Source organism: Podarcis muralis, chromosome 7, assembly GCF_964188315.1.
Source record: "Podarcis muralis chromosome 7, rPodMur119.hap1.1, whole genome shotgun sequence".
Lineage (NCBI taxonomy): Eukaryota > Metazoa > Chordata > Lepidosauria > Squamata > Lacertidae > Podarcis > Podarcis muralis.
The window spans coordinates 73,042,823-73,068,935 of NC_135661.1; the positions used below are offsets into that span (position 1 = coordinate 73,042,823).

At 45.2% G+C, this 26,113-nt stretch overlaps 2 protein-coding genes across 2 annotated transcripts in view; both read left to right on the forward strand.

Moving 5' to 3' along the window:
* Positions 1-14,524, forward strand: part of LOC144328539 (IgGFc-binding protein-like) — a 30,072-nt gene extending 15,548 nt beyond the window's left edge. Inside the window, exons 7-16 of the mRNA XM_077932485.1 lie at positions 6,307-6,874; positions 7,742-8,328; positions 8,956-9,529; positions 9,950-10,149; positions 10,609-10,750; positions 11,441-11,781; positions 12,314-12,962; positions 13,246-13,850; positions 14,253-14,468; positions 14,516-14,524. Of these exons, the coding sequence (XP_077788611.1) occupies positions 6,307-6,874; positions 7,742-8,328; positions 8,956-9,529; positions 9,950-10,149; positions 10,609-10,750; positions 11,441-11,781; positions 12,314-12,962; positions 13,246-13,850; positions 14,253-14,468; positions 14,516-14,524 (3,891 nt within the window). The remainder of the gene's footprint in view (positions 1-6,306; positions 6,875-7,741; positions 8,329-8,955; positions 9,530-9,949; positions 10,150-10,608; positions 10,751-11,440; positions 11,782-12,313; positions 12,963-13,245; positions 13,851-14,252; positions 14,469-14,515) is intronic.
* LOC144328464 (IgGFc-binding protein-like) lies at positions 14,003-24,976 on the forward strand. The gene is made up of 8 exons (XM_077932087.1): positions 14,003-14,820; positions 15,690-16,276; positions 17,185-17,758; positions 18,179-18,378; positions 18,838-18,979; positions 19,573-19,811; positions 22,627-22,910; positions 24,734-24,976. Exons 1-8 carry the CDS (start codon positions 14,574-14,576, stop codon positions 24,741-24,743), a joined length of 2,283 nt encoding a protein of 760 aa, XP_077788213.1. The 5' UTR covers positions 14,003-14,573; the 3' UTR covers positions 24,744-24,976.
* Positions 24,977-26,113: the final 1,137 nt, after the last annotated feature.

Genomic DNA, 26,113 nt, shown 5'->3' on the forward strand with positions numbered 1-26,113 from the left:
TTTTCCAAACACAAAAAATAAAAACAAACAATACACGATACACAGACATACAAACATATAAACATATATAACTTCATAATCTTATTTTCATACACCTTTCTTCCCGGACTTCCCCATACCTCCCCTTTTCTGCACCCTTGTTTTACATTTCTTCAGCAACTCCTCCAATTAACTAATTATTCAATTCAATTTCTTTTAAATTCTTCCTTAACTTATTGATTACAGCTGCAATTCTCTATTTCCCGATTCCTTGACATCTTAACACTCCTCAATTTTACAACAATTTTTAAGATATATTTTGAATTTCTTCCAGTCTTCTTCCACTGTCTCTTTCCCCTGGTCACGGATTCTGCCAGTCATCTCCGCCAGTCCCATGTAGTCAATCACCTTCGTCTGCCATTCTTCCAGCGTGGGTAGTTCTTGTGTCTTCCAATACTTTGCTAAAAGAATCCTTGCTGCTGTAGTAGCATACATTAAAAACGTCCTATCCTTCTTTAACACCAATTGGCCTACCATGCCCAAGAGAAAAGCCTCAGGTTTCTTAGGAAAGGTCCTTTTAAGGACTTTCTTAATTTCATTATAGATCATTTCCCAAAAGGCTTTAATCTTCGGGCAGGTCCACCAAAGGTGGTAGAAAGTACCTTCAGCCTCATTACATTTCCAGCATTTATTATTGAGCAAATGATAAATTTTTGCAAGCTTGACTGGGGTCATGTACCACCTGTAAATCATTTTCATAATATTTTCTCTTAAGGCATTACATGCCGTGAACTTAACACCGGTGGTCCATAACTGTTCCCAGTCAGCAAACATAATATCATGACCGATGTCTTGTGCCCATTTGATCATGGCTGATTTCACCGTTTCATCCTGTGTATTCCATTTCAACAGCAAATTATACATTCTTGACAAGTTCTTAGTATTGGGTTCTAACAGTTCTGTTTCTAGTTTTGACCTCTCCGTCTGGAAGCCTATTTTCCTGTCCTGTTTAAATACCTCATTTATCTGAAGGTAATGAAGCCAATCTCGTAGTTTAGGCTTTAATTTCTCAAAGCTCTGTAGTTTAATTTTTCCACCCTCTTGCTCTAAAATTTCCCAATATTTTGGCCATTTAGACCCCATATTGAGTTTTTTCACTTCCCTGGCTTCCATTGGTGATAACCACCTGGGAGTTTTACTTTCCAATAAATCTTTATACCGCATCCAGACATTATATAATGCTTTCCTGACAATATGGTTTTTAAAGCCTTTATGCATTTTTGCCTTGTCATACCATATATATGCATGCCAACCAAATCTGTTATCAAACCCTTCCAAATCCAAAATGTCCGTGTTCTCAAGAAGTAGCCAATCTTTCAACCAGCAAAAGGCTGCCGATTCATAGTACAGTCTTAAGTCCGGCAGGGCAAACCCCCCTCTATCTTTTGCATCAGTTAATATCTTAAATTTTATTCTGGGCTTTTTGCCCTGCCAGACAAATTTAGATATGTCTTTCTGCCACTTCTTGAAACAGTCCATCTTGTCCACAATCTGCAATGTCTGAAATAAAAACAGCATTCTAGGCAATACATTCATCTTGATAACAGCAATTCGGCCTAACAAGGAAAGTCTCAACCTTGACCATATTTCTAAATCTTTCTTTACTTCTGTCCAGCATTTGTCATAATTGTCTTTAAATAGGTTCACATTCTTAGATGTTAAATTTACCCCCAGGTACTTCACTTTCTTTTCTATCATCAAACCTGTTTCACTCTGAAACCTCTCTTTTTCAACATTTGTTAGATTTTTCTCCAAAACTTTAGTTTTCTGCTTATTCAGTTTAAATCCTGCTACTTGACCAAATGTTTCAATTAATTCTAAAACCCTTTTAGTACTAGTTTCTGGCTGTTGCAAAGTCAATACTAAGTCATCTGCAAATGCCCTCAATTTGTAATGTTTGGCTCCGACCTGAACTCCGTTAACCAGCTGGTCCCCTCTAATCATATTTAACAAAACCTCCAAGACCGAAATAAAGAGTAAAGGGGATATTGGGCATCCCTGTCGTGTTCCTTTTTCAATAGGTATTTCTTCCGTGACCACGTTATTTACAATCAGCTTTGCTTTTTGTTCAGAATATATTGCACCTATACCGTTTTCAAAACTTTGGCCTACCCCCATCCCTTGGAGATTCTTCTTCATAAAACACCAGCAAATATTATCAAAGGCTTTCTCCGCATCCACAAAAATTAGAACAGCTTTCGTATTAATGTTCACTTCTAACAATTCCATAATGTCTATTATATTTCTCACATTGTCTGACATATGTCTCCCTGGGAGAAAGCCCGCCTGGTCCTTATGAATCTCTCCTACCAACACTCTCTTCAATCTTTTTGCCAAAATGTCTGCAAAAATTTTGTAATCCACATTGAGTAATGATATAGGGCGGTAGTTTTTAACCTGGTTCTTCTCAGTCTGTTTTCGGTATAAGTGAAATGAAAGCTTCTTTCCACGATTCCGGTGCCTTTTCCCCCTCCAAAATTTCATTGCAAACCTCCCTCAATGGTTGTACCAACCATTCCTTCAATGCTTTGTAATATCTAGCAGTCAAACCATCTGGTTCTGGAGATTTTCCCAATTGCATATTTTGAATAGCTCCCTCTATTTCTTGTCCTGATATTTTCTCATTCAAGATCATTTTACTTTGCTCTGAGATTTTTTGTAATCCATATTTCTTAAGAAATTCTTCTATTTCTTCTTCGTTAACTGGCCCTTGTGCATATAATTTCCTGAAATAACTTTGAAAGCAGTTGCTTATCTCATTTGGTTTGTAAATATTCTTTCCATCCATCTCCAAGCTTGTCACCGTGTTCAATTTTTGCCTCTTTTTTAATTGCCATGCTAAAAGTTTCCCACATTTATCTGCTGATTCAAATGTCCTTTGTCTCATTTGCTTAATTTTCCATTCTATCTCTTTGTTCATCAGTTCCATATACTGCATCTGATAAAACTTAATTTCTCTCAAAATCTCATGAGACTTTGGTTTAGACCTCAGTTTCTTTTCTCCTTCTTTCATTTTTTCCAAAAAAATTTCTTTCTTCTCATTTTGTTTTTTTCCTTTTTATCGAGTTCTGTTGTATTAGAAAACCTCGCATCACGGCTTTGCTTGCGTCCCAAATTATTCTTTTCTCCACCTCTGTTCTCAAATTTATCTCAAAGTAATCTCTCAATGTTTTTTGGGCCTTTTTGTAAATCTCTTCATCTCTAAAGAGGGAGTCATTCATTCTCCATCTGAAGGATCCAGCTGTTGTTACTTTCATCTCCATCTTCACAGCGTTATGGTCGGAGCAAGTCTTTGGGCAGATTTCTACTTTTTTTATCTTTGGCGCCATACCACTAGTTACCCAAATTTGGTCGATTCTTGTCCATGTCATTTTTGCTTCAGAGAAAAAAGTTCCCTCTCTTTCAAGAGGGTTCCTTATTCTCCAGATGTCAATCAAGTCCATGTTTTCAGTCATTTCAAAAAAGGCCTTTGGTAATCTCCCATCCTTGGTAATTACCTGTCTTTGTGCCTTGTCCATATTTGTAGAGACCACACCATTCATGTCTCCCATCATTACAACATTGTAGTCAAGATAGTCCATTAAAGTCTCATGCAGCTTCTTAAAAAATTCCGCCTTCCCTTCATTTGGTGCGTAAATTCCAACTATCAGCAGTTTTTCTCCTTGTACTTGTATTTCAATTGCCAAATATCTTCCTTGGTCATCTTTAAATATCATCTTTGGGGCCAATTTTTCTTTTGCATAAATCACCACTCCTCTTTTCTTAACTTTGTCTGATGAAATGAATTCCTGTCCTAATGTTTTATTTGTAAGTAGTTTTCTATGTGTCCTAGTCACGTGGGTTTCTTGTAAACAAATCAGGTCCAATTGTTCTTTTTTCAGAATATGAAAAACCTGGCTTCTTTTTCGGGGAAGGTTCAAACCATTACAATTCCAACTTAAGAATTGCAGAGACATTTTGTTATTAGGCATCTGTTCCTCCAACTGCTCCAAGCTGTTGTTCCTCTTCAGTCGGTGATCTAAGTCCAAATGTTAGGTTCAAGATGTCTGTCGATTCTTTTTCTTCTGGGGTTGGATCTACTGTTCCTTATTGCAAGTCCTCCTGGTTTCTCTCCAGAAACTGCTCTTTGTCCTGAATTGTCTTTATTTTGACCTTCTTTCCTTTATAGTTAAAGGACAATCCTTGTGGAAACTCCAACCTGAAAGGTATGATGTTCTTCTTCAGCAGGTAGACCAGATCCTTGTAGAAGGCTCTCACCTCCAAAATATATTTAGGGATGTCCTTGAAGATTTGTATTTGAGAATTTTCTATCTCCAAAGCTTTTTGGTAGTGTAGATTTAATATTTTGCCTCTTTCTTCTTTGGATCTTAGAGTAATCAGGCAATCCCTTGGCTTTCTATTTTGTCTCCTGCCCAGTCGAAAAGCTGTTGTTATCTTAAATTCTTCTTCCTCCAGATTTTCTTGCCAAAATTCCGAAAACTCCTGTGTGAGAAAATCCACAAGGCTGTCCCCTTCACTCTCAGGGACTAGTCTCAATTTCAAATTCCTCTCCTTCCTCTGTAGTTCCAACAAAGATAGGGCCGCTTCATGCTCATTCACTTTTTTAGAAATCGGTGCAAGTTTTTCCTGAGTCTCTTCCGCAATATTTCTGGCATCTTCCGCAATCTTTCGAGTTGCAGAACTTTCCTCAATCAATTTTTTATAGATTCTGTATTAGACGTTACACTTTTAGTGTTCAAGTCCAGCCTTGTTGTCAAATCTGTCAGTTTTTTAGAATTTTCTGTAGACTGCTTTGTCAAGGCTTCTAAGGATTCATTTATTTTAAATAGTGCCTATGTCATTGATTCCATGGATGCAGTTGCCACTTTTCCCTGTGCAGCTGCTCCTGCTGGTGCTGGTGTTAGACTTGATATTGAGACCCTTTTCTTTTGTGCTAATTTTGCTTTAGCTCTGGTTGTTATCTCATCTGCTGGGCCACTCATATCCCAAGGACGTTCCCACAGGAACAGCACTAATGGAAAATCCCACTGTCTTCTTCTTTTAGTCTGCAACTGTTCCCTTCAACCCTCTAGAGGGAGCAGTCAAAAGTATCCAGGTGAAAGAAACAAAGAACAAAGAAGCCAAAAGTCCTTAATGGAAATTACTGCAACAGTTTTTCAACATAATTCCAGTGCCAGAGCTTCAGTTAAATAGTTTCAATAAAGTCCCAAAACTTTGTATCAGATAAAGTTCCCACTTTGTAGCCAATTTCAAATGACAGTTCACTTTACCAGTGCCTTGTTCTGACAGCCCGTCCCAGGAGATTGAGGCAGCGGAAAACTTTTCCCTCACTATTTTCAAGCAGGTTAAAAAAGTCCACTTTTCTCCCCCCCTGCTCCTGCCCGCTGGGGGGGAAATTCAAGTCCAATGTCAGGGTTAAACAATTTAAAAGTTATTTTTCCTTCAAATGCAGCTTTGCGCTTTCGTTGCTTTCGTTGTAATGCAGTCCGGGGAGGCAGACTTCCTTAATTTGTGCCTTTCCCGTTTTCGTTCGAATCTCAAATTTAAAATTTAAAAGTCCCGTTCAGTCTTTCAGTACTACTCACGGGTGTTGCGATCCAGTTTCAATTTTCAGGAAGGAATCGGCGCTCTCCGTTCATGGCGACGCGGCTTCACTCCACGGGCTGGGTAGCGACTCTCAGCACTGCGCTCACTCCCGATGCCGCTCCGGAGCCTTTAAAAAGGCTCTTTTGCAGTAACGGGGGGCGCAAAGGTGCCCACCGAGTCTCCTTGCTCACAGGCTTCCGCGCCTGTGATTTTTGAGGGTCTCCCGCTCGCCGTAGCGGTCAAACCCGAACTCGTGGAGAAGTCCTCCTCCGGAGCTCGAAGAGAGGACCGCCATTAAACGCTGGCGCCGACCAGAAGTCCCTCTGGTGCCATTTGCAGAGGACTGTTGTGTTGCGGCTGCTGTCCGCTGGCTGAGAGCCAATGAAAACTAATTCTGACCACATCCTCCTCCCTATTAAGTTGTGGAAGGACTACACTGGGGCATATACCAGTGGGAGTTTGGCTTTCCAACCAGGCAAGAGCACTCAAGGGGGGTCAAATCGGGGGCTGGGTGTGTGAACGCAGAAAGGTCAAAGGTGTCAGACAGAGACTTGCACGGCCACACTAGACCCCTGGACTGGAGTTTGCCACACCTCCTGTTGAGATTATGGGGGTGGGAAACAAGAGCTCCAAATATCCTTTTCATTTTTTCAACAGCAGCATCTTCTCCTGTCTTCCTAGGTCGAAGGCTTGCTCACCTTCCTTCCCTATAGTGCAGCTGGAGGAAGAATCAAGTTATATAGGAGGGGCCAGGATGCAGTGATTGAGACTGACTTTGGCCTCGTGGTGACCTTTAACTGGAACAGCAAGGTGTCAGTCACGGTGCCCAACACCTATGCCGACATCCTGCGTGGCCTGTGTGGAAACTTCAACGGGAACCCTGAAGATGATGCCCTTGTGCCTGGGAGCATTCTCATTCCCGATAGGCCAGTATTTGGCGGCAGTGGAATTGAGAACATTGACCCAAAATGCAAGGAGATAGTGGACCCCAAATGTCCAGGGATGGAAGAATTAGCTGCCCAGCAGCGTGCAGCAGGCCAGGAATGTGGGCTTATTGTGGCCAAGGATGGGCCCTTCCGGGAGTGCCACGGCCAGGTTGACGAAGAGGGCGCCTTCCAAGATTGCATTTATGACTATTGTTTCTACAAGGGACGCTATGCCTTCATGTGCGCGGCCATCGCCAGCTATGCCGCAGACTGCCGAGCTGTTGGGGTCACCATATACCCCTGGAGGTCTGCAACCTTCTGCCGTGAGTGCTCCATTGTTTGAAGCAGTTCCTGCTAGGAAGGTCAAGTTCATTTCCAGCAGAGTCTAGGGGCAGATAATGAGAGGAGGGAACAGTGCAGATAAAAGAACAGTTTAGAAACAGGGGAGAAGGAATGAGAGAAGAAAGAGGTAACTCTCCAAGCCCACCAGACAGTCTTTTATCATCTCCCTTCTATGTTTCCCTTTTAACAAAGAAATCACTCTCAAATTGTCTATATAAACGCACACACTGACATGTTTAGTCAAATATATGTCTTGCCCAGGCTACAGGGCTTTAGACAGATCCAGGCAACCATCCTTTAAAGTTGCAAAAGTTCATAGTCCAATTCAAAATACAGTGTGCTTTCTGCTGGAAAAGTGTGACAGGAAGAAGAAGATTCCACTTTCTATTGTTCCCCCTCTTGCCAGAACAGGTGCGAGAATGATATCATACCATCCCCTGTTTGTGACTCTAGCAACCATGCACCTGTGATGTGGCTGCACATCGATCCTCTCTTAGCAGTGATGGCAGGATGTGTAGGGAGCAAGGCAGGGAGCTCAAGAGTAGTTGGAGCCAGAAACAATGAGAAACAGAGACAACAAATTCTAGTTTTCTCCCCATCCTCCTCCTTGCAGGGTTTTACGGGGCAACACAAAGACTTAGGGGAAGGAAGCTGGCAGCTATTGCCACGCACTGCATTGGTTGGAAGTAAGAAGGCACTCAGGTGGGGCTGGGTAAAGCCAGGCCGAGTTTGGTGGGGCAGGTCCACATTGTCCCAAATGGACTAGCCTCTACTGCTTTGTAGATGCAAGATTTGCACGAGACCACTAAAGCATAACACTGCCTAACCTCTCTGTTTTGCACTTGCAGCCCTACCCTGTCCGCTCAACAGTCACTATGAACATTGTGCCAAGGGCTGTGACCAGACCTGCAGCAGCCTGCATGTCCCGCCTCGATGCCCGGAGAAGTGCGAGGAGGGCTGTATGTGCAACGAGGGCTTCGTCAGGAGCTCTGACACTTGCGTCCCTATGTCTGAGTGTGGCTGCTTCTACAAGGGACGCTACTATCCAGCCTTGGAATATTTCTATCCAACTTGCGAGGAACGTTGCAGGTGCCAGGCTGGTGGAAATGTGGTGTGTGTTACCGCTCCCTGCACCCCCAATGAAGAATGCAAAACGGTGGAAGGGTACCGCAAGTGCCACCCAGTTGGAAATGCCACCTGCTTGCTGGTTGGTGACCTCTATCTGTCCTTCGATGGCCGAATCATTAACTTCCAGGGCACCTGCACCTACGTCTTAACCAAGCTGCAGAAGCCAACCCAGGGCTTGAAACCCTTAGTTGTTATTGTCAAGAATGAGCCTTGGGGCAATGGGGAGATCACACTTCCCACGATGGTCTATGTGGAGGTCCTTGACAGGCAGCTTGTTTTGCTGAGGAACAACTGGGGAGTAGTGCTGGTGAGTCTCTTCATGCTGCTAAATCGACAAGCTTGGTGGGGTGGGCGTTCATCTCTTACTCACTCTGTAACCAGGATCAGACCACCCGCTAATCATCCTGAGATATTTGCCTATGGGTTAGAAGATTGTTTTGGAGATGATTTGCTCATCATCCTTCTTTTAGGGCCAGAGTAGAAGCAGTAGTTTTCACACACATAACTACTGTGTGAATGGTTCTAAGAAGTCAATTGCAGGTTCGGGAGCACGATCCAAGTTTGCACCCTGATGGGTGAATATGTGCAGTAGGGAAGCCTTACACATCATCATAATCACCCCCACGCACTGCTAAACTTTCAATCTGAATCATCCCCTCCCTGTGTTTGCTCCTTGCATTGGAAAAGAGATCCCATTTGAGTGAATGGAAGCTTTCCTTATCTAGCCCAACAGAAATAGCAGCTGCAGATGACCCATCCTGTTTCGGGACTATTACAAAGACCCTACCTCTCTCGCCGAGGTCCATTCCATATGAGCCTGCAATATATTTTCAAGTAGCCAGCTGCTAATTGTGTGAATGGCATCTTGGCTAGATTGGCCCTTATTCTGCATAGCACACCTTACTCAGTAGGCCAATCCCCTTTATTTCTCCAGGTGGATGGAATATTGCAGCGCCTACCTGTGAATCTTTTGTCTGGGCGTCTCAGAATCTTTCAGCACGGGATCAGTATCACAATAGACTCCACCTTTGGCTTTGCACTGACCTACGACCTGTATTCCCACGTGAGGGTCACTATTCCCAGCATCTACCAGGACTACGTAGGCGGCTTGTGTGGGAACTACAATGGAGACCAGAGTGACGATCTCCAGCTCCCTGATGGCACCGTGGTGACTGATGAGAATGAATTTGGTGCCGCCTGGAAAATTCCAGTTGTTGGCGTACCCTGCACGGATGGGTGTGGTGCAGAGGGCTGCTCAGTTTGTGCGGAGGAGAAGAAAGAAGCTTTCAAACAGCCCAGCTCCTGTGGGCTCCTCACTGCATCCAATGGTCCATTCAGTGCGTGCCATGCCATAGTGAACCCCGAGCCATATCTGAACAACTGCATCAATGACCTGTGTGTAGGAGGTGGTGACCAACAGATCCTGTGCCAGAGCCTCCAGAGCTACATGAAAGCCTGCCAGGAGGCCAGGGTCACTATTGAGCCTTGGAGAAGTGCAACCTTCTGTCGTGAGTACCAAGAGAACCTTGATTCTGCTTTCCCTTCTTTCCAGTGGTGGTTGGTATCCACTGAGACAGGCAAGGCACAAGGCAAGGAGACTAGGAGTAAGTGGTGCCTGAGGCAATGACGGGCAGAGCCATTGCCGACTTGTTGTAAGTAAAAAGGTGTTGCAAGCAAGCAAGGACCACTTGGGGTCTGACTGAGGTTGTTGGGCTAGCATCTCATCATCTCTAACGGCTCAACCTCCATTGCTTCCTTCCACTTCTCCAAGGGGTAAATCTCATTGGTGCTGTGACCTGGTCTTTTTGTTGACTAGCATTGCTCTGGCCAGCATCACATATGCCCATCCAAAGCAGGCAGGTTTAATCCTGCTGCTTCTGCTATATGCGGGACCCGCCGATTAACCCTCTGTGTCCCTTTTCTTGCAGCCGTGACTTGCCCTGCCAACAGTTATTATACCACTTGTTCCAACATCTGTGAAACCAACTGTGCTGGACTGACTGACCACATTCGATGCCCGGAATACTGTGTTGAGGGCTGCCAGTGTGATCCTGGCTTCTTCTTTGATGGCCTCAAATGCATCTCCTTGGATGAGTGTGGCTGCTTTGAGCGTGGCAGATATTTCCCGGTATGTGGAGAGGGAGGCAGTGGTGGTGATGGGGATAGTATTGGATTGCCTATACACAACCCTTTTTGTCGGGCATCTCTAGTTAAACTAAGGAATTCACTCCCATAAGAGGCAACGATGACCATTACCTGGAATGGTTGTGAAAGAGGATTAGACATATTTCCAGAACAGAAATCTATCCATGGCTATTAATCACAATGGCTAGCTTCTATCTCTGCTGCTGGAGCAAGAATGTTGTTGTACTCAGCTGCGGCTTGCAAACTTCCTATAGGGCTTCTTGTTGGCCATCATGGGAACAGAATTCTGGTCTCGATGCCCAGTGGCCACATCAAGCCTGGCTCGTCTTACGTTTTCAGTGGTGGTTTCCTTTACCATGGAAATCTTTCTTTTCCAAGTGGTCCTAGGCTGTGTTCTCTGACGCTTTCCCCCTGTATACCAGTGTTATCTCTTGATCCCTAGCCTAATGAACCCGTGGTGCTCAATGACTGTAAGGAGAAATGCATCTGCACTGCAGCTGGAGGGTTCAGGTGTGAGGCCATCACTTGCCAAGGAGAAGAAACTTGCGAGGTGATCGATGGCGTCATGCAATGCCACAAGAAAGGTGACTTGTGATGATTACTTTTCTAAATGAACAGAGGGATTCCCTGTATTCTCTTGGATTCCTGCGAAATAGGCAAGGAGTGCTGGGCATTATGAATTCAGCCTCCACTGGTGGCAATGGGCACTTCCTTTGAAACGTAAAAAGCACTTTCAGAGAGGCAGTATTTGTCAAGACTGTAGCAGCACATAGAGACAGAATTGAACATTCCCTCCCCACGGTTCCAGAACTGTGTTGGCCTCCTCAACGCTGCTGTGAAGGGAACAGTGATTCATTGTAATCTTATAGCAAGTTCCAGTTACAGATAGGTAGCCGTGTTGGTCTGCCATAGTCAAAACAAAAAATCTGAAGAAGTGTATCTGAAGAAGTGTGCATGCACACGAAAGCTCATACCAAGAACTAACTTAGTTGGTCTTTAAGGTGCTACTGGAAGGAATTTTTATAGCAAGTTGTGAGAGATGTGACCCCCTCATCTGTTTGCTTGCAGAATTTTTAAATTATTATTCTCTTCTTTCATTTTTAAAGTAGGGTTTCCAATTTTGAATCTCTGGATTTAGGGAAATCAGATGCAATGGTGTATCAGAAGTTAGAAACCTGATATTCTTTCAATAATATTAATAATGATGATGTAGGAAGCTTTCCCTCAACTCCAATAGGTTTACAGACAACTAACTTTCTCCCTCCTGTCCTTAGTTGTACCACCACCCAGCTGTACCCTTGTAAAGTGCCGAAGAGGCATGGTGTGCAAGATGATAAATGGTCAACCGCACTGTGTGCCATCCTCTAATGCTACCTGCTGGGCAATGGGTGACCCACACTACAACACTTTTGACGGACGCAAGTATGACTTCCAAGGCACTTGCACCTATACTATTGTCAAAACACGTGCTGAAAGCTTGAGACTTCCATCTTTCCATATCTTTGCCAAGAATGAAAACCGGGGGAACAAAGCAGTGTCCTATGTGACCGTGGTGACAACTGAGGTTTATGGGTATACCATCACCATGACCAGATCAGAAATTGGTTTTGTACAGGTGAGTGATGATCGATTCAGAGTTGATTCAGAAGGCAGGTTCAATGCCACTTATGAGTCCATGACGGCCATGTGAGCTGATGGTTACTGCACATGTTCAAGGTGTAAAACAAAAGACTGGTGACATTTTTAGGCCCTGCCATCTTGACTTATGAGACATCTTTACATATAAGCCACCAGCAAATTTGTACCTGGCATTGCTAGGGAAGCAGAAGAAACCAAAGGATCAGTGCAGCTTCTAAAGGTTCCTTCCATGATTCAAAATGCCAGCCACTCATATCCAAAGAAAGAGGAAAACCTGCTCATGGATCTGAGGAACAAACATGTCCAATTTGGTTCAAATCCATGCAGTTTTTTAAGGTTCATGGCATCCAGATGGTGCCCAATCGTATCCAAAAATAGCCAAAACTTGTAGCCCAATAGATGGAGAAGCAGGCTTAGCTTAGCTTAGCTTAGCTTAGTTTAGCTTCTGCTGCTACACATGAGCAAAAGGTGATTTTACACTCTTGTGTCTTTCTTCCTCTGTAATACAGGTCAATGGTATCCGGGCACACTTGCCCATTTCTCTGAAGGGTGGGAACTTGCAAATTTTGCAGGTTGGCACCTCTGTCATACTTTCCACGGACTTCCAGCTGAAGGTATCTTACGACTGGAGTCACCATCTCCGTGTCACCATCAGCAGTGCTTATCAGGAGGCTGTCGGTGGCTTATGTGGGAATTATAATGAGAATCCCAACGATGACTTCGAAACCCCTGCAGGCACCACAGCCCCTAACATCCCGGCCTTTGGTGAAAGCTGGGAGGTGACGACTATTGGCAGCCTTTGCTGGCATGATTGCAATGGGCCATGTAAGCCTTGCGAATCCGATCAGGCCCAGAGGTATGAGTCAGAGGACTACTGTGGTCTGGTAACCAAGGTTTCCAATGGCCCCTTTGCTTCTTGCCATGCCAAGGTGCCCCCCACAATCTACTTTACAAACTGTGTGTTTGACGTCTGCTCCACCGGAGGCAACAAACAGTCCTTGTGTGATGCCCTGGCAGCCTATGCCCACGCCTGCCAGAGCAAGGGAGCCCAAATTGGTGACTGGAGAAGGGACTCTGGATGCTGTGAGTATGCAAAGCACGAAAAAGAAGGGGATGAACCAACTGAAGGGGGCCTTGTTTCAGATGGGGGTCTTAAAGGTGAGCGGTCTCCTAAATAACAAGCCACCGTTCCCAGGATTCTCTGGGGGAAATCATAATTCTTAAAGTGGTCTAAAAGTGCTATGAATGCATAGTGGGGATGTGATCCAATATAAATGCACAGTAGTGCACTCAGTGTAGGAACTGGGTGGCAGGGCAGAAGACCAGGCTCTCATTCTCAAGATTTGTATTCAGAATCCACCTGCTGTGTTAGTCCATGTTGCCAGTAGGGTCAACATAACATCACCACTGTGACCCACCCAACCCCTTCTCTTCCCTACAGACCTGGACTGCCCTCCAAACAGCCAGTACCAAACCTGCGGAACAGCCTGCCCAGCCGCCTGCATGGATGACCATATTCAAGGGCCAAAGCTCTGCCCAGCTGTGTGTGTTGAAGGCTGCCAGTGCCTTGAGGGTTTTGTGCTGAGCCAAGGATCATGCATCCCCAAGAGCAGCTGCGGTTGTCTGTACGAAGGGCGCCCCTATGCCCCCAATGAGGCTTTCTGGGCGGATGACATGTGCCAGAAGCGTTGTGTGTGCAACCCGACCAGGAGGGTGGTGGAGTGTGCAGCTAGTGCTTGCAAACCAACGGAACGGTGCCAAGTGGTCAAAGGCGTGCGGGGATGCTATCCGACTGGGAACAGCACCTGCTCTGCATCTGGGGATCCCCACTACTTGAGCTTTGACAAAAAGAGATTTGATTTCCAAGGGCCCTGTGCCTATGTGCTTGCTGAGGTTTTCAACGGACCCCTGGAACTGGAAGGGTTCAGCGTCTATGTTCAAAATGAATACCGGGGAAATAAAGCTGTGACCTGGACCCGGAGTGTTCAAGTCAACATGTATGATGTTGAGATTATAGTCAGCAGGCAACATCCCGGCAAAGTCTTGGTAAGTCTGGCTAACAGTGGGATATCATTATGGTTATGATTAGTCCCCTCTGGTGCAATTTGAAGAGGACTGTTGCGTTGTGGCTGCTGTCCGCTGGCTGAGAGCCAATGAAAACTAATTCTGACCACATCCCTATTAAGTTGTGGAAGGACTACACTGGGGCATATACCAGTGGGAGTTTGGCTTTCCAACCAGGCAAGAGCACTCAAGGGGGGTGCAAATCGGGGGCTGGGTGTGTGAACGCAGAAAGGTCAAAGGTGTCAGATAGAGACTTGCACGGCCACACTAGACCCCTGGACTGGAGTTTGCCACACCTCCTGTTGAGATTATGGGGGTGGGAAACAAGAGCTCCAAATATCCTTTTCATTTTTTCAACAGCAGCATCTTCTCCTGTCTTCCTAGGTCGAAGGCTTGCTCATCTTCCTTCCCTATAGTGCAGCTGGAGGAAGAATCAAGTTATATAGGAGGGGCCAGGATGCTGTGATTGAGACTGACTTTGGCCTCGTGGTGACCTTTAACTGGAACAGCAAGGTGTCAGTCACAGTGCCCAACACCTATGCCGACATCCTGCGTGGCCTGTGTGGAAACTTCAACGGGAACCCTGAAGATGATGCCCTTGTGCCTGGGAGCATTCTCATTCCCGATAGGCCAGTATTTGGCGGCAGTGGAATTGAGAACATTGACCCAAAATGCAAGGAGATAGTGGACCCCAAATGTCCAGGGATGGAAGAATTAGCTGCCCAGCAGCGTGCAGCAAGCCAGGAATGTGGGCTTATTGTGGCCAAGGATGGGCCCTTCCGGGAGTGCCACGGCCAGGTTGACGAAGAGGGCGCCTTCCAAGATTGCATTTATGACTATTGTTTCTACAAGGGACGCTATGCCTTCATGTGCGCGGCCATCGCCAGCTATGCCGCAGACTGCCGAGCTGTTGGGGTCACCATATACCCCTGGAGGTCTGCAACCTTCTGCCGTGAGTGCTCCATTGTTTGAAGCAGTTCCTGCTAGGAAGGTCAAGTTCATTTCCAGCAGAGTCTACGGGCAGATAATGAGGGGAGGGAACAGTACAGATAAAAGAACAGTTTAGAAACAGGGGAGAAGGAATGAGAGAAGAAAGAGGTAACTCTCCAAGCCCACCAGACACTCTTTCATCATCTCCCTTCTATGTTTCCCTTTTAACAAAGAAATCACTCTCAAATTGTCTATATAAACGCACACACTGACATGTTTAGTCAAATATATGTCTTGCCCAGGCTACAGGGCTTTAGACAGATCCAGGCAACCATCCTTTAAAGTTGCAAAAGTTCATAGTCCAATTCAAAATACAGTGTGCTCTCCGCTGGAAAGGTGTGACAGGAAGAAGAAGATTCCACTTTCTATTGTTCCCCCTCCTGCCAGAAAAGGTGAGAGAATATTATATCATACCATCCCCTGTTTGTGACTCTAGCAACCATGCACCTGTGATGTGGCTGCACATCAATCCTCTCTTAGCAGTGATGGCAGGATGTGTAGGGAGCAAGGCAGGGAACTCAAGAGTAGTTGGAGCCAGAAACAATGAGAAACAGAGACAACAAATTCTAGTTTTCTCCCCATCCTCCTCCTTGCAGGGTTTTACAGGGCAACACAAAGACTTAGGGGAAGGAAGCTGGCAGCTATTGCCACGCACTGCACTGGTTGGAAATAAGAAAGCACTCAGGTAGGGCTGGGTAAAGCCAGGCCGAGTTTGGTGGGGCAGGTCCACATTGTCCCGAATGGACCAGCCTCTACTTCTTTGTAGATGCAAGATTTGCACGAGACAACTAAAGCATAACACTGCCTAACCTCTCTGTTTTGCACTTGCAGCCCTACCCTGTCCGCTCAACAGTCACTATGAACATTGCGCCAAGGGCTGTGACCAGACCTGCAGCAGCCTGCATGTCCCGCCTCGATGCCCGGAGAAGTGCGAGGAGGGCTGTGTGTGCAACGAGGGCTTCGTCAGGAGCTCTGACACTTGCGTCCCTATGTCTGAGTGTGGCTGCTTTTACAAGGGACGCTACTATCCAGCCTTGGAATATTTCTATCCAACTTGCGAGGAACGTTGCAGGTGCCAGGCTGGTGGAAATGTGGTGTGTGTTTCCGCTCCCTGCACCCCCAATGAAGAATGCAAAACGGTGGAAGGGTACCGCAAGTGCCACCCAGTTGGAAATGCCACCTGCTCGCTGGTTGGTGACCTCTATCTGTCCTTCGATGGCCGAATCATTAACTTCCAGGGCACCTGCACCTACGTCTTAACCAAGCTGCAGAAGCCAACCCAGAGCTTGAAACCCTTAGTTGTTATTGTCAAGAATGAGCCTTGGGGCAATGGGGAGATCACACTTCCCACGATGGTCTATGTGGAGGTCCTTGACAGGCAGCTTGTTTTGCTGAGGAACAACTGGGGAGTAGTGCTGGTGAGTCTCTTCATGCTGCTAAATCGACAAGCTTGGTGGGGTGGGCGTTCATCTCCTACTCACTCTGTAACCAGGATCAGGCCACCCGCTAATCATCCTGAGATATTTACCTAAGGCTTAGAAGATTGTTTTGGAGATGATTTGCTCATCATCCTTCTTTTAGGGCCAGAGTAGAAGCAGTAGTTTTCACACACATAACTACTGTGTGAATGGTTCTAAGATGTCAATTGCAGGCTCAGTAGCATGATCCAAGTTTGCACCCTGATGGGTGAGTATGTGCAGTAGGGAGGCCTAACACATCATCATCATCATCACCATCACCCCCACCCACTGCTAAACTTTCAAATCTGAGTCATCCCCTCCCTGTGTTTGCTCCTTGCATTGGAAAAGAGATCCCATTTGAATGAATGGAAGCTTTCCTTCTCTAGCCCAACAGAAATAGCAGCTGCAGATGACCCATCCTGTTTTGGGACTATGACAAAGCACAAAAACATTAAAGACCCTACCTCTCTCACCGAGGTCCATTCCATATGAGCTTGCAATATATTTTTAAGTTTCCAGCTGCTAATTGTGTGAATGGCATCTTGGCTAGATTGGCACTTACCGTATTTCTTGCCCTATTGGACGCACTTTTTCCCCTCCAAAAATGAAGGGGAAATGTGTGTGCGTCCTATGGGGCGAATACAGGCTTTTGCTCACCGGCACCCAAAAGCTCTATGCTTCGCGAAGCTCGGGCTTCCCCCGCCCCAGCCCCGCATCTGGGGGAGGGGGAAATAGTTTTTTTTCTTTATTCCCCCCCCAAAAAAAACTAGGTGCGTCCTATGGGCCATTGCGTCCTATGGGGCGAAAAAGACGGTATTCTGCATAGCACACCTTACTCAGTAGCCCAATCCCCTTTATTTTTCCAGGTGGATGGAGTATGGCAACGCCTCCCTGTGAATCTTTTGTCTGGGAGTCTCAGAATCTTTCAGCATGGGATCAGTATCACAATAGACTCCACCTTTGGCTTTGCACTGACCTACGACCTGTATTCCCACGTGAGGGTCACTATTCCCAGCATCTACCAGGACCACGTAGGCGGCTTGTGTGGGAACTACAATGGAGACCAGAGTGACGATCTCCAGCTCCCTGATGGCACCGTGGTTACTGATGTGAATGAATTTGGTGCCTCCTGGAAAATTCCAGTCTTGGGCGTATCCTGCACGGATGGGTGTGGTGCAGAAGGCTGCTCAGTTTGTGCGGAGGAAAAGAAAGAAGCTTTCAAACAGCCCAGCTCCTGTGGGCTCCTCACTGCATCCAATGGTCCATTCAGTGCGTGCCATGCCATAGTGAACCCCGAGCCATATCTGAACAACTGCATCAATGACCTGTGTGTAGGAGGTGGTGACCAACAGATTCTGTGCCAGAGCCTCCAGAGCTACATGAAAGCCTGCCAGGAGGCCAGGGTCACTATTGAGGCTTGGAGAAGTGAAACCTTCTGCCGTGAGTACCAAGAGAACCTTGATTCTGCTTTCCCTTCTTTCCAGTGGTGGTTGGTATCCACTGAGACAGGCAAGGCACAAGGCAAGGAGACTAGGAGTAAGTGGTGCCTGAGGCAATGACGGGCAGAGCCATTGCCGACTTGTTGTAAGTAAAAAGGTGTTGCAAGCAAGCAAGGACCACTTGGGGTCTGACTGAGGTTGTTGGGCTAGCATCTCATCATCTCTAACGGATCAACCTCCATTGCTTCCTTCCACTTCTCCAAGGGGTAAATCTCATTGGTGCTGTGACCTGGTCTTTTTGTTGACTCGCATTGCTCTGGCCAGCATCACATATGCCCATCCAAAGCAGGCAGGTTTAATCCTGCTGCTTCTGCTATATGCGGGACCCCCCGATTAACTCTCTGTGTCCCTTTTCTTGCAGCCGTGACTTGCCCTGCCAACAGTTATTATACCACTTGTTCCAACATCTGTGAAACCAACTGTGCTGGACTGACTGACCACATTCGATGCCCGGAATACTGTGTTGAGGGCTGCCAGTGTGATCCTGGCTTCTTCTTTGATGGCCTCAAATGCATCTCCTTGGATGAGTGTGGCTGCTTTGAGCGTGGCAGATATTTCCCGGTATGTGGAGAGGGAGGCAGTGGTGGTGATGGGGATAGTATTGGATTGCCTATACACAACCCTTTTTGTCAGCCATCTCTGGTTAAACTATGGAATTCACTCGCACAAGAGGCAGTGGTGGCCACTAACTTGAATGGTTGTGAAAGAGGATTAGACATATTTCCAGAACAGAAAGCTATTCATGTCTATTAGTCACCATGGCTAGCTTCTATCTCTGCTGCTGGAGCAAGAATGTTGTTGTACTCAGATTCAGCTTGCAGACTTCCTATAGGGCTTCTTGTTGGCCACTGTGAGAACAGAATTCTGGTCTCGATGCCCAGTGGCCAGATCAAGCCCAGCTCGTCTTACGTTTTCAGTGATGGTTTCCTTTACTATGGAAATCTTTCTTTTCCAAGTGGTCCTAGGCTGTGTTCTCTGACCCTTTCCCCCTGTATACCAGTGTTATCTCTTGATCCCTAGCCTAATGAACCCGTGGTGCTCAATGACTGCAAGGAGAAATGCATCTGCACTGCAGTTGGAGGGTTCAGGTGTGAGGCCATCACTTGCCAAGGAGAAGAAACTTGTGAGGTGATCGATGGCATCATGCGATGCAACAGGATAGGTAACTTTTGATGATTGCTTGTTCTTGTGAACAGAGGGGTAAACACTGTTGGATTCTCTATATTTTCTTGGGTTCCTTATTGACAGGGCATTATAGATTCAGCCCTCCATTGGTGCCAATGGGAACTTCCTTTGAAATTTTAAAAAAGCACTTTTCAAGGTCGTTCAGTCCCCAGCAACTCCAGGTCAACTGCGAAATGTCCCTTGCCTCAAATCTTGGAATGCCACTGCCAGTGAGCATAGACAACATATTGCTAGATGGACCAATGGCTCTGACTATTGCAGTTTCCAATGTTTCTAAGTAGGGAGTCACAGTTCACAGTGCCACAATAAACGGTTATTTACAAAATAGAAAAGGCTTCAAGGGGAGCAACAAAGATTATAAAAGGTCTTATTTAGAAAGTCTAAAAGAACTGGTTATGTTGAATCTAGTAAAGAGAAGACTAAGGAGGAAGCAGATCTTTTAAACTACTAGTTCCAAATCTTCCACATAGAAGAGGGCAATGTCCTGGTTTCATCCTGCCCCAGAAGGCTTAGGCTTTTGAAATTCCATACACTTCAGGTTGTATATTTTCAAACTTATCTTCCCAACAGAGTCCCGCTGCTCCCTGATTCCTGGAGCTCAGCTATCCACCTTTGATGGCCTTTCTGGGAAAGTCCCTGCTCCTGGCACCTTTCAACTGACTTCCCTTTGTGACTTCAACTCTGATTATTGGTTCCGTGTGATTGTGGAAGTTTCGTCATGTCCACCCAATGGAGTAGTCACTGCCAACTTGCTCTATTTCTTCTACAAGGGTCTATTTATTACTGTGAATAGACAGAAGGAGGCCTGGGTAAGTAGAAAGCTGAACAAGAAAGGGAGAAGTTTTACTTACGTATTAAAATATTTATTTATACAATATATATTTTATTATCCTCCACTTTGCCATGAATTTGGGTCAGTCACTGTATTATAAACATCATCACCACAACCACTTTAGTTGTATGCCGCTTTCTCTCTCTCTCTCTCTCTCTCTCTCTCTCTCTCTCTCTCTCTCTCACACACACACACACACACACACACACACACACACAAAATTATGCTCAAACTGGCTTATGAGAACACAACATCATAAAATCAACAATTGCGATAATAATTTCATATTAACAGCCATAATAAAGAAGCGACATAAGGTAAATGTAATGGCAAATTGGACACCTAAAATGGCGTCCAGGGGGAATTTTTTGAATTTTAAGAGATGTCAGGAATTTCCCGGACGTATGGCAACCTGGCTTTTGTTTTGTTTTCTCCCCCCCCCCCCGGATTTCTTGAATTGAAATGCTCCACATCTGTCAGGAAAGGAATTCTGAGCAGGGAGGGTTTTGTTTTTGTGTGTGCATTAAGCATTCTCTCTCTCTGAGGCTAGCTCAGCATGAGACTCTTAATCTCAGGGTTGTGGGTTTGAGTCCCATGTGTTGGGTGAAAGATTCCTGCATTGCAGGGGGTTGGACGAGATGATCCTAAGGGTCCCTTCCAACTCTGCAAATCTAAATCTAAAATCTCTCCCTTTGTGAAGCAGTCCATAACAGCCCAGCTTTGCAGAACTGAAATATGCCACCCAGGGCCTAGCCAGAAAGAGGAAGCTTCCTTAAAAAAAACAATAACAAAACCAAAGTTCAACAACTATGGTGGTTTCCTAAAAACGAAATTTTACTTTTTGAAATATGGCAAGCCTATTTTAGCCACTACTACTATGTCAGCTACAATTATCCAAGGATAAAATTAGTCTGATCAAATGCCTAGGCCTCAACTTCCCCAAAGAATCACTGCCCCTTTGGTATCACCATTTAGGCACCAGTTCATCTCATGATGTTAGTCACATTCACTCTTCTGCAGTAGCTTCTTACAAGGTTTCCAAAAATACAGGGTGGGGTAGCTAACCTAACGCACAGGGTTTATGAGGATAAAATGAGAGGCCTGGGGTGGAGAATCATGTACAACACCATACGGTTCTTGGAGAAATGGTAGGATATAAATGTAATCAAACATGGGGCCCTTAACAGAGCTGTTCTAGGTGCCCTTGGAAAATGAAAGATGGTCTCCCAGGGCCCTCCTTGTCTGGGTTTCCATCTGGGCATTCCCTTGATCTGAAATGGAATTTCCATCACAATGTGGGTAAGAAACAAAAACAAAACAAAAACAAAATGTGGTCTTGACTATGCTACCACTCAGTGGATTTGTAACTGGCTGACTGACCGAACCCAAAGGGTGCTCATCAATGGTTCCTCTTCATCCTGGAGAAGAGTGACTTGTGGGGTGCCACAGGGTTCTGTCTTGGGCCCGGTCTTATTCAACATCTTTATCAACGACTTGGATGATGGACTCAAGGGCATCCTGATCAAATTTGCAGATGACACCAAACTGGGAGGGGTGGCTAACACCCCAGAGGACAGGATCACACTGCAAAACGACCTTGACAGATTAGAGAACTGGGCCAAAACAAACAAGATGAACTTTAACAGGGAGAAATGTAAAGTATTGCACTTGGGCAAAAAAAATGAGAGGCACAAATACAAGATGGGTGACACCTGGCTTGAGAGCAGTACATGTGAAAAGGATCTAGGAGTCTTGGTTGACCACAAACTTGACATGAGCCAACAGTGTGACGCGGCAGCTAAAAAAGCCAATGCAATTCTGGGCTGCATCAATAGGAGTATAGCATCTAGATCAAGGGAAGTAATAGGGCCACTGTATTCTGCTCTGGTCAGACCTCACCTGGAGTACTGTGTCCAGTTCTGGGCACCACAGTTCAAGAAGGACACTGACAAACTGGAACATGTCCAGAGGAGGGCAACCAAAATGGTCAAAGGCCTGGAAACGATGCCTTATGAGGAACGGCTAAGGGAGCTGGGCATGTTTAGCCTGGAGAAGAGGAGGTTAAGGGGTGATATGATAGCCATGTTCAAATATATTAAAGGATGTCATATAGAGGAGGGAGAAAGGTTGTTTTCTGCTGCTCCAGAGAAGCGGACACGGAGCAATGGATCCAAACTACAAGAAAGAAGATTCCACCTAAACATTAGGAAGAACTTCCTGACAGTAAGAGCTGTTCGACAGTGGAATTTGCTGCCAAGAAGTGTGGTGGAGTCTCCTTCTTTGGAGGTCTTTAAGCAGAGGCTTGACAACCATATGTCAGGAGTGCTCTGATGGTGTTTCCTGCTTGGCAGGGGGTTGGACTTGATGGCCCTTGTGGTCTATTCCAACTCTATGATTCTATGAAAACATGGCTGCCACTACAAAAATCATGGTATTCATGGAGACCAGCGGCATTCGCCTAACCACTCCATGTGGTGGTGCAGGGTCTAGCCTCCAAGGTTGCTCTCAGTCATCAACAAATCAGTATACTCTGCAGAAATGAGGAACCTATGACCCTTCAGATGTTAATGGACTCCAGCTCCCATCATCCCAAAACCATGACCAATAATAAAAGATGATGGGAGTTGTAATCCCACAACCTCTGGTTGGCCACATGTACCCCATCCCCAATCTTCCAGATTAAACCAGTTAAATTTATAGCTCTAGTTTGAAGGCAAGCACTTGGAAGAGAACCCTGTTTCACTGTATGCTTCTCTTTTCTCTGTCCTGTTTAACTTTTTTGTGTGTTTCAGGTGAATGGGCTGCCAGTTCAGATCCCATCCAAAATCACAGAGTCAATAATACTTAATCTGTCTGGTGAAGTCATCACCCTGAGTTCGCCTCAAGTTGAAGTAAACCTGAACCTAGCTGGAGGGGTGCAGGTGACTGCTAGTCCAGATTTGAAAGGACAAGTATGTGGGGCGTGTGGAAACTTCAACAATGATCAGACGGATGACCTAATTGGCCCAAATGAAGTGAAAGTAATTGATGTTCCTGGGTTGTTGACATCTTGGACAGCCAGAGATTTCACCCCCTGGTAAGTTAGCTTTTAAATGCTCCTCCTTGTGGATGACTGAATGGAGGCCATCAAAAAGAGCTACACTGACAATTGCAAAAGCATGTTGGTGATATGGTGCCCCATAAGAGGTTCCAAATCTCTCTCTCTCTCTCTCTCTCTCTCTCTCTCTCTCTCTCTCTCTCTTCCCCTCCCCACATTTCACCACCAAGATGATCCAATTCAAAAGTTTGGCTGTAACACAGCAATCCAGATTTTTTGCTGCCACCACCAAGAATTTGGCAGCTTTCTACTTGGCTCCACTGGTGGGGAAGGCAGTAGCAGGCCCTCTAGTGGAGTAAAGAATGTGTTGGATTCTATCTAAACCACAAAACTAACAAAATTATAGTGATGAAAAATTGGAATCTGGTCTGACAGACTATTTTATTAAAACTGGATGAGATCCAGCCAATTGGATCTTCAGAAATGCCCTGGAATTCCACAGTCCCTTGCAAGTGATGTGATTCAAATATATGTGTGGATTTCCCAACTGGAATGGTTTACCCATTCATTTCAGTGGAAGCAACTCTTCTCTGTTCTCATGGGTATGGGTAGGTAGTATTGCCCCTTCTATTGACATGAATGGGAAAACCTGTATGAAATGAAGAGCGCACCAGGTGAGGCAAGCCATATGGGCTTCTCTCATAAATGTTCTGTGCTTTTCTGTCAGCAAACTTAGATACACACACACCAGCATTCACCCCTAACAAGCCCCCACAAGGCAGTTAACAAGAAGAAACAGATATACAATAACAAAGTTAAAATACAACATTCATTACTAAGAACAGCAGAGAAAATTAAATTGGATGACTTTGAAGGGTGTCCAAAAATTCTCCTTAAATAACCATAAAATGACTTAGAAAAGGGAAAATAAACCACTGTGAAGAACCACTGTGATATGACTTCTTAATTAGTATCTTATCAAATTGTGCCATGGTTAGATTTCTCGAGCGCTTGAATCAACTGCTTTTGTATGTGTCGCCCAATATGCATCTTGCAAATTATTTTACTGTGCAACATGTTCCAATTATTCATCAATGTGCAAAACAAGGTTTCAGGCAACAAGGCTTGTGGTGGGCTTGGGCCAAGTTCCTCTAGCAGACGTCTCTGACAGGAGCAGTTGGGCCTAGCCGCCCTTTTGATTTGGAGAAGGGAAGTACCTCAGTGGTAGAGCATCTACTTTGCATGCAGAAGGTTTCATGTTCAATTCCTGGTGCCTTCAGGGGGAAACTCCTATCTGAACCCCTGCTGTCACTCATGGTACATACAATTGAGCTAGATGGACCAATGGTCTCACTCGGAATAAGGCAGCTTCCTATTTCTCATGATGCCGCAGAGAAACACTATAATCATGTGCGTTTTGGAAATTAAAAAGTAGGTAGATCCAGGCACATGGCAGTGCTCAGAATCCCTGGCCAGAAAGAAAGAAAGAAAGAAAGAAAGAAAGAAAGAAAGAAAGAAAGAAAGAAAGAACACCAAGGGAACACAGGGCTTCCCTGCTGCCTTGGATGGGAGCAAACTCAGCAATTATTATGGTACATTAGGAGCTTCACTGAATTTACTAAAGTAGAGGCTTGTTTGTTCTAGCAATGCCACCGGGTGGGACTCGAGGGTGGAAGTCTATAGCTCCACTCAGTACGGTGGACTGGAGGGATCCCAAACAGAAAAGGTGACATTTTGAAGGACCTAAAAAAAGAGATGTTCTATAAGACCATTGAGTCTTTATTTTGCCTAACTGCACCACGGTTCAGTCCATTTTATGTTCTAACTGCTACTTTCTCTCACTTTCTCTTTTCCCTTCTCAGTGTGGCGTGAGAGAAGATTCACTTGGTAAACTGAAAGTTCCAGACTGAAGCTACTGAATTGTGCTAAGGGGAAACTGGTGTTTTGGGTGAATGGTGAAATGATGAATTTAATCCTATAATTTGGGTAATCCTTGGCAAAATCTCATTAGAATGGCTTTGTTCAGTAAATCTATTTCTTCAGATCTTTTAATTAAAGGTATGTGAGAGGGAACAGATTATGCCTAATAAAGACATCTGGCTTAATTTTGTCTTAATCTCTCTTGAGTCTAAATATGTAACAATGACTTGGCCGGATACATGGGGGGAGGTTTCCCTCAGCACTGTTCCTGGGAAAGTTTTGAAAGAAGGCTAGGCATAGCTTCCTGAAAGTTAAAAAATACTCCTCAGGTCGCAATTAATTAATTAATTAATTAATTAATTAATTAATGTATTAACCACTGTTTACCAGCAGACCCCAGGGTGGACTACAACAATTTAAAATTCAGAATTAAAAACAGTTAAAACTGATTACCATCACAGGAATATGGTGAGTCCTGAAAACACACATCTCTTGTGTCAAAGGCTAGATTAAAGAGGTGCTTCAATTTATGTTTTTATTTAAACATTGCATTATCAGGGGGCCTTACAACAAACACAGTCAACTGTACAATAAAATCAAACGGCAAACATGTGAATAGATTGAAGGAGCTGGTCCCCGAAACCAATACAAAGAGTTTTACGGCACAGGCAAGAATAAATTAAAAGTGTTTGGAAAATGGAACCAGGCCAGCCTGTCTGAGGAGAATGTTTCAGTCAGGACATTGCTGTTGAACAGACCCATGACAGTCTCCTCAGGTTGACTAGCAGTCAAACTAACTAGATGAGTTTTCCAGAACAGGGCAGTAGATTGGGCCGTGAATAATTCAGTTCACGTACTGCACGTATTAGCTGAAATGCACCGGCAATGGGTGAAGGTAATTTGCTTTCTGATACAAAGGGCAAGATGGCATTCCCCACCCCCACCCCACTTACCCATTTCATGTTCCAGACTGGCAGTTGAATCTTAACCTCAGCGCTGGTGGCAGGATAATATTCCTCACTGCCCCTGAGGCAGCAGGCCAGATTATGAGATACAGTGGTGCCTCGCAAGAAGAAATTAATCCGTTCCTCAAGTCTCTCCGTCTTGCGGTTTTTTCGTCTTGCGAAGCACGGCTATTAGCGGCTTAGCGGCTATTAACGGCTTAGCGGCTTGGCGGCTATTAACTGCTTAGCGGCTTAGCGGCTTTAAGAAAAAGGAAACAAACTCGCAAGAACTTGCAAGACGTTTCGTCTTGCGAAGCAAGCCCATAGGGAAATTCGTCTTGCGGAATGACTCAAAAAACGGAAAACTCTTTTGACTAG

Excerpts from the sequence above, each read along its gene's own strand:
- LOC144328464 (XM_077932087.1), top strand. The coding sequence starts at position 14,574 with ATGGAAGAATTAGCTGCCCAGCAGCGTGCAGCAAGCCAGGAATGTGGG. Across the intron at positions 17,759-18,178 it reads GAGAAGTGAAACCTTCTGCC|CCGTGACTTGCCCTGCCAAC; the intron begins GTGAGTACCAAG and ends CTTTTCTTGCAG. Across the intron at positions 18,379-18,837 it reads AGCGTGGCAGATATTTCCCG|CCTAATGAACCCGTGGTGCT; the intron begins GTATGTGGAGAG and ends CTTGATCCCTAG.